Raw genomic sequence first — 7,591 nt, forward strand, 5'->3', positions numbered from 1 at the left:
TTAAATTAACTAAGTAAGAAGATCGCTAACTATAATCAAAATAAAATGTTAGAATAATTCTATATATAATTTATTTTAAATATATTAAAAATATATAAGCGCAGTCATATATCTGAAATAAATGTAATTGTATGATAATTTATTCATATATCGATCTTGTTTCTAACTTGTTTTCTATTTAACTTCATAAGTTATATTAGTCAATTAAATCTTTATCCATAATTACGAAACATCTTGTATAATATAAAATCTTGTATAGTTTTAAAATTACCGTTGAAATGTCACTCATCTCTACATTGCCTACATTATAACTCTTTGGCATAATATCAATTTGTAACAATAACGATACAATGTTTCTTATACATTTTGGTAAATTATCCGCCGATGTTTTCAAGATATTTAGACATGTCGTGAATCTTTGCGCGAATGATACTTTTTCAACATTCCAGGCTGCGCGGAATTTGTCAGCTAGAAATATTTCTACTATTAGACAACCTAGTATCTGTTGCTCCTTAATACGTCCGCTAGCCACAATTTGCTTGTAATTAGTGGAAAAATCATGTGATCCTGTTGCAAGTTTATAATTTTGATAGTTAATCTTATGCATAAAAGCATGTGTAGTTTCTACTTGTATGAGTGCTGCAACAGGATTGAAATCCTTTGGAAGAGTAATGGGCTGATTAATGGATTTGTCCGATTTAACATTATCTTCTGACAGCAAAGAACCTCTGGAACGACTCAACAAACGACTTAATACAAGAGGTGATCTTGATATGTTTGTTGCTGTCGTAGATTCTTCTTCTTCAATACCAGAACTGTGACCTTCATCATCACTGATCCTACTCGTAGGTTGATCACTTTCTATAATCGTATAACAATTTGATAAAATTACAAGAATGTCTTCAAAATTTCTAATAATTTGAAATCTTTGTCTAGAACTTACTACTTTTATTGGTTGAAGATGTCGATCGAAGACGTGGTGGTACTTTACCCCAATAGGGAGACAGAATAATTTTTTGTGGATGTGGTTGTGTGAAAAGTTGCACAACACCAGAATTAGTTAAATCAGTATGATTATCGACTAATTGTAAACAAACGTTTTTTGATTTTATAGCAGCGAAACCAGATAATCTATCGTAAAAAACGTCAGAAAAATGTCAGAAAAATTCAAATAAATAATAAACTGTTCATTGAGCAAGACTACATTCATACTTGTAGCCGAAGGTCAAATCTATCCAATGATGTAATCTTTCCGAAACATGAAGGCTTTCCAATGCTTCTCTATGTTTCTCAATAAAATCTTCTGGCGAAGTTGCCCATGCTGGAATTTCTAAATCTATCAAATCCTCATGGATGGACTGTAAATAAGACATTTCTTTAAAACGTTAAATCTAAAGAAAATAAATATTTTATCATTGTTAAATAATAATATACATATATTACAAGATGCATATATTACAAGATGCATGACTTCATATAATAGTTGATTATTATTGGCAGATTCTGAATTTAATTCTGATCTTCTCATTTCATATATTTCATATATTTTATACAAAATAGTCTATTTTAATTCAGCCAGTAAGATATCTCAAAATCCTTAAGATTAAGATAAAAAACTTTCAAACAAAAGTTGCTCGGTTATAAGAAGAAAAGAAGATAATAACTTTGAGATATTCTTAAGATTAGGTCAAAGTTATATAAAATTTTCTAAGTGAAATTATATATTTTCTTTCACTTAATATGATTCCTCTAATTACTTTACATATAAAAGTATCAAGGTAGATATTAAACAACAAATAATTTATGAGATATTTAATATTTCGTGTTAATGTGTATCAGAATAAACCATAAAATGTCTTTTTTACTGATTCGAAAATCCTTTTCCAAGAATTTAAAATATATGTATTAATATGTGTCTGTGAGGTGGAGTCTATGCTGAGAACGACAAAAAATTTCGAAATTGAAATCTTTATCATTTTTTAGTCCTGCAATATAGTGCTCTAGAGTCCAGAGCTATCAGGTCGTGACAACATTTGCTTCATATAAAAGCTGTACAATCTGTATTTACAAAATAAAAGTCCACAGACTAGTTTGCACGAAAAAACAACGTGGAGTTCTTAAAAGTGGATTTAGACGTCTAATTAAAACGTTGTTGTTATACGAAAATTTGTGTATGTGTGCGTGAGATATTGATGTAGTAGTATGTAGTGATGTGTCAATGACACGTAAATCTGTGTGTAAAAGTTATTCATTAGGACATAGAATTTTAAAATATATTAAAAAATCATCACTACCTTTTTGCAAGCAAAAAGTACATTTTAACTGGACTATATAACTTATATGTTACCTTAAAAACACTGGGGTCAGTGAAAAACTGTGGTATACATTCATCGGGACTCCAATCATGTAATCTTTGAATTGAAGCCGGGTATTCTCCAGGTACCCATAATGGTCGTACATGTTTACAGAGCACAGACTTATTATATCGACGTGAAAGATATACATAATAAGTAATCTCTGATAAGACGTCAGATACATGGTGTCCGACCTATGATTTAATTGACTATTCAATATAGTATAAATCTTTTTGCATTTATATGATTTATATACCTCTGTTGACTGCGAGTCAAATGTAAGATCCAATTGTCTATCTCCCTTATTTAATCGAAATTTCGACTTTGTTAGATCTCTCCAATTACCACCACTTCTTGTTGTAAAATCCGTCACCCATGGCATAACATGATGACAGCTAGGATTACCGTATTTTCTACCAGCCAAATTATTGAGCGCAGTTAAATAATCGAAGTTGTTAATACAATTATACATCCACATCTCACATAATTTCTGAATATTCTCATTTAAACCAAAGTCAGTATTAGTTAAACGAGATATGTCATCTTTTTTAGCATAAACATTGCTACTCGAATTTTTCTCTTTATGTTCTGGAGAAATATTTGTACATTTGCTATCAGGTTTTAGATAAATATTATCGTTTAATTTCGGTAATACCTAAGAATAAAAAATTAGCTCAAATAAAATATTCTTTTCCTTATCTTATTGAATACTTGTTAAATACTTATACTTATTTCATTAAATATTAAATATATTAAAATAATAATGTTTACAATAAGTAGCTCTTCTATGTGAAATATACCTGAATAGTAAAATTGTTTGTGATTAACATATCACTGAGTGTAATTTCGCCTAAAGCAAGACCACGGTCATGCAAGTCTCTAGATAATCTCAATAACTGATAAACTATAAACAAAGGCTTTCCATAACTTGTATTAAGAGCAGCAGGACTATACATTACACATCTATAAGTAACAGAATATAGAAATATCTTGTAATTATTAATATGTATTAAAAATATATACATAAATATGATGTGTATACTCACTCACGAAGAGAATAATTGGCAGTTTGTTCATAAAACATTATAAATGCAGATGGTGTCTCTATGACAAAATGGATTGGAACCAGATTACAATGTGTTTTAGACACTACACCATTTGATATCGATAAAACTGTACCATGTTGCACTTGTACTACTGTACAGCCATACATTCTATTCAATATTTCATGCATAATAGTAACATCGCTTACATTAGCACTGATATTAGAATGTTCTTTTTGTTCAACATAATTCCAGGGATCTATATATTTTATAAGAAATTATTAATTTACATAAAAAAAATACATCTATAGTAACAAAACGCTAAAAATTTAAATCTAAAAATTTTTAATAGAATGTCAAATACATACTGTAATATTTCTTATATATTTCTTTCCATAGATTTCGATAATTAGTTTCTGCCACATAATGCAACAATTGCGAAAACATTAATTCTGCTTGATTCTTTATATTATTAATAGATCTTCCTCTTGGTAAAGGAATTACATTCTTGTGTTGCTTGATATATACCTAATAACAAAATTTTATCTTACATGCTTGTTGTCTCATTGTGTACACCTTACTTAAAATATATGAAAATGTTAAAAATACTTTTGCATAAATTCTCAGCCAATCGCCACCCAATTCATCGATAGTAGGCTGTGCTGCAATTTCATCATTGGATAAACGATCATGACAGATAAAATTCAATGGGCCAATTGTTAAAAATCGAGAGAGCCAGTTTCTGTGAGCTGTCAAACAAATTCTCTCATCTGTCAATATCATGTACTTCGTTGGTACAAGCAGATGTTCCTTTATTATATCCATTTTGTATTTATTCAACCATTATACATTTGTAAATAAAAAGGTAATTGTTCAGTTTAACGACGTCGCGTCAGAAATCGATAAAATTAGGCTCATTCGATGCATTTTTGCCCGAAACGAACGAATCTAGCCAAGAATGGCGTCAAGAGCGTCACTCTGTCCCACGAACCAAAATATCAAGTTAAAATTGACAATTATTGAGGTTAGGAAATCTATCAGCTGCGAGATAATACGACGCGACCGTAGCTTCTACGACCGATATTTCATGTGTCATACGAGGCTTCCAAGCTTGTTGATTGGCTGTAGAACAGAGAGATCCGAGAACCTCTTTGTCCTGTCATCAATAGACTTGAAGATCTCATCTATAGTCATAGAGATCATGTCATATGTCGTGCATATGGAGTACAACCTTAATTTTTACGTGTTTACAATAAAAATTTAGGGAATAATTGAATAATTTCGATCGAAATTCATTCATTCATTCCGACTTGTTTCGTAACAGGTGTCCTAATCTTTGCCGACTTGAACTCGTCTATTGGTAATTAATAATCGGAGTTGGAGAAAAAGGCTCTATTTTTTAAGAATATTGGAATTGATTATAACAATTATGGATAAACAACTGAAAGATGTAGACAAATATTATACCAATTTGGAATATGACAAAAATGTACATGTAAATATATATATATGTATATGAATATATTATTAATAACTTGTAAAAATTAATATTAATTAGCAAACACCTTAGTCGATTGCTTGCGAAACATAATTCTATTATACTTATTTTTAGATACTGCTATGCAAGTGCAATGAAATATTTGCTTTAGCCAAGGAAATGAAATTTACAGATGTTAATAATTTTTCAGAAAGGTAAACAAACTCACTCTGGTCTAACTTTCTGGTTACATTTCAAAACGTCTTCTCTGAGGAAAATCTTACTCGAAATGTATTTAGTACATGTAACATACTATAATATATAGAGTAAAATCTTTCTTGGAAAGAACGTTTTGGAACATAGCCTTGAAGTATAAATATGGATAATTGTTGAGTCTCCTTGGCAGAGCAAAAATTTTTGATTATTTTGTGTAAAAACGAAATTTAGTATATCAGATATGAGAATTTGACTCAACAATTACTTAAATATGATAAAAATAATAAAATTTGTATTCCCACATTTGTAATTTTTAATTATGTATTTACAGATTTCTTAAAACAGCATCTGTAATGGAAAAAAATTTGTCTCTTTTTCAATCAGTTTGTAAACATGTAGATATAATTACTACTATTATTGAATACTTAAATAATATTGGTATGCAGCTTATGTTTGACAATAAATATGGTAATGTTATTTTTATAATTAGAAAAGATAAATTGTTATTTGTGTTATATGCAAATTTTATTTTACGAATAACAATAGCTTATAATAATAGAAACACCAAATTTTTTGTATTTCATTAAAAAAAATTTTTTTTTTTTTAGAATACAAGAAAGATGATGTAGTCTTATTAGTGATATTTACAATCTCGGAAATATATAAAGGACTTGATAATACAATGGACGTATTTTTGGAAAATGCTATCCTGTAACCATGATACTGTAACTATTATAAAATATAAGAAATATAAGTAACAAATGGTTAACGTATTCTTTCTTCTAAATAATCTAAATGTATTCAAGAAAGAATACCGTTAATCATTTGTTACTTATATTTCTTATATTTAAATTAATATTGTCATGAATTTCACAAATAAATTGTTTTTGTATTTTAGTCGACATTCTGTACTGGAAACTCGATATAAACATTTAAGAAATGAAGTTATAAGTAAGAAAACACATATTAGTAATGTAATAAAAATTAATTTTTCTCTCATACTCAAAATTCTAAATATTTCTGACAGGTTACACCAATGAAATAATACTTCTAGCGGATGCAGATTTGTATGCAGTCATTAATTATTTTAAAATTGAATTACCATTGCATTTAAACAAAATTTGGATTCAAGAACCAATAAAAGAAAAATTTTTATGGCTTATGGAAGAATATTTTGGAATGTCAAATTTGAGAGCTGATATTAATACATTTCGAACGAAGAATGAATTATTTACAGCCGGTATACCTGATAAAATGAAAATTGTATCCATATGGACGGAAGACATTGTATTTGCTAAAAACTTAGCAACATCTTTAAATGTACAGCATTTCTATTATATAATATAATCCAGTTTTTTTAGGCAATTTTTATAATTGTTACTAATATTATTTGTTTTTCTTTTCAATTATTTAGAGAGATATTTTGTTTATAAATACATACATGGACTTCCACTGTGGTGTTGTACTTTTGCCTTATACAAAAATATTTGATAAAACATTGCATAAATGGTGCAAGTCTAATCTCGACGATTGTATAAAAAAACCAAATGTGCAGAAAAGTATAGTTTACAATTTATTTTATGATGGTATGTGGCAGCAACCTGTAGAAAGCACATATTGGGTACATAATGATTGTCAGTGGGCAAATGCAACAAGGTACAGCATATTTTCTTGATTTTAATTATAATTCTCTTAAATTTGTGATGTTTAATAAAATTTGTATAAAATTTTCATTGCCATATTATTGTAGTGAAGATGTTAACAAATGTATTAATTCAGCTGAAAAAGGATTCAAAATTTGGAGTACTAAACCTATCACTTTTAGAGTGCAAATGTTGTCCAAATTTGCATCTATATTAAGATGCAACGGGTATGTATTAAGTTATTAGAAAGTTTTTATATATTTTTATACTGCTTAGAGTTTGTATATTTCTGCACTTAATTCTCAACAATAATTTTTAACAACTGGTTTTCTCATATATTTTTTTTAGTAAATCTGTATTGGCAGATATAATATCAACAGATATAAAATTCTCATATATCTATCAAAATTCTTTATCGTGCTCACAAAGTGGGGGATTAGAAGTAACGAAAATTCGTAATCCAAAGGGCGTTATCATTTTGAAGGCGAAAGATGAAACTGTTTTATTTCATCAACTAACACAAATTTTAACTATTGGTAATTCTGTTATTGTGATATGCGATACAAATTCCTGTAGTTTGGCACCATATTGTAATATGCTTTCGGCATCTGCAATACCATCAGGTGTTATAAATTTGTTGTCAAATGAAGATCTAAACGAACTAGAAATCGCTTTATGTGGAACGAGCTATGAAAGCTATGCAGAACAGTTTTTCTCAGAAAACAACATGGAAAAAGTATATATGAATCTTACCATACCCAAGCAAATTATACTTCCACTTAAATAATTTTAATTGTAATATTAAATGTTTGTGACAAAAACATGGATCTATTTATATATATATATATATATATATAC

At 28.5% G+C, this 7,591-nt stretch overlaps 2 protein-coding genes across 3 annotated transcripts in view; one reads left to right on the plus strand and one right to left on the minus strand.

The window, feature by feature from the left end:
• The window catches only part of LOC108753600 (WD repeat-containing protein 81), an 11,022-nt gene extending 6,623 nt beyond the window's left edge, over positions 1 to 4,399 (minus strand). Inside the window, exons 1-9 of one of the 2 annotated variants that reach the window (XM_018495333.1) lie at positions 4,007 to 4,399; positions 3,766 to 3,925; positions 3,401 to 3,656; positions 3,155 to 3,317; positions 2,611 to 3,009; positions 2,348 to 2,548; positions 1,213 to 1,358; positions 944 to 1,131; positions 629 to 861 (exon numbers count right to left, since the gene is read on the minus strand). In XM_018495333.1, coding sequence (XP_018350835.1) covers positions 629 to 861; positions 944 to 1,131; positions 1,213 to 1,358; positions 2,348 to 2,548; positions 2,611 to 3,009; positions 3,155 to 3,317; positions 3,401 to 3,656; positions 3,766 to 3,925; positions 4,007 to 4,222 — 1,962 coding nt within the window. In that variant the 5' untranslated portion in view covers positions 4,223 to 4,399. Of the gene's footprint in view, positions 1 to 271; positions 862 to 943; positions 1,132 to 1,212; positions 1,359 to 2,347; positions 2,549 to 2,610; positions 3,010 to 3,154; positions 3,318 to 3,400; positions 3,657 to 3,765; positions 3,926 to 4,006 lie in introns of both variants that reach the window. The other variant, XM_018495331.1, reaches the window with a different exon arrangement.
• Positions 4,400 to 5,431: 1,032 nt separating this feature from the next.
• On the plus strand, positions 5,432 to 7,548 carry LOC108753483. The gene is made up of 7 exons (XM_018495075.1): positions 5,432 to 5,558; positions 5,699 to 5,801; positions 5,989 to 6,041; positions 6,118 to 6,410; positions 6,505 to 6,746; positions 6,841 to 6,960; positions 7,082 to 7,548. Exons 1-7 carry the CDS (start codon positions 5,444 to 5,446, stop codon positions 7,518 to 7,520), a joined length of 1,365 nt encoding a protein of 454 aa, XP_018350577.1. The 5' UTR covers positions 5,432 to 5,443; the 3' UTR covers positions 7,521 to 7,548.
• Positions 7,549 to 7,591: the final 43 nt, after the last annotated feature.

The sequence above is a fragment of the Trachymyrmex septentrionalis genome, unplaced genomic scaffold, assembly GCF_001594115.1.
Source record: "Trachymyrmex septentrionalis isolate Tsep2-gDNA-1 unplaced genomic scaffold, Tsep1.0 scaffold7, whole genome shotgun sequence".
Classification (NCBI taxonomy): domain Eukaryota; kingdom Metazoa; phylum Arthropoda; class Insecta; order Hymenoptera; family Formicidae; genus Trachymyrmex; species Trachymyrmex septentrionalis.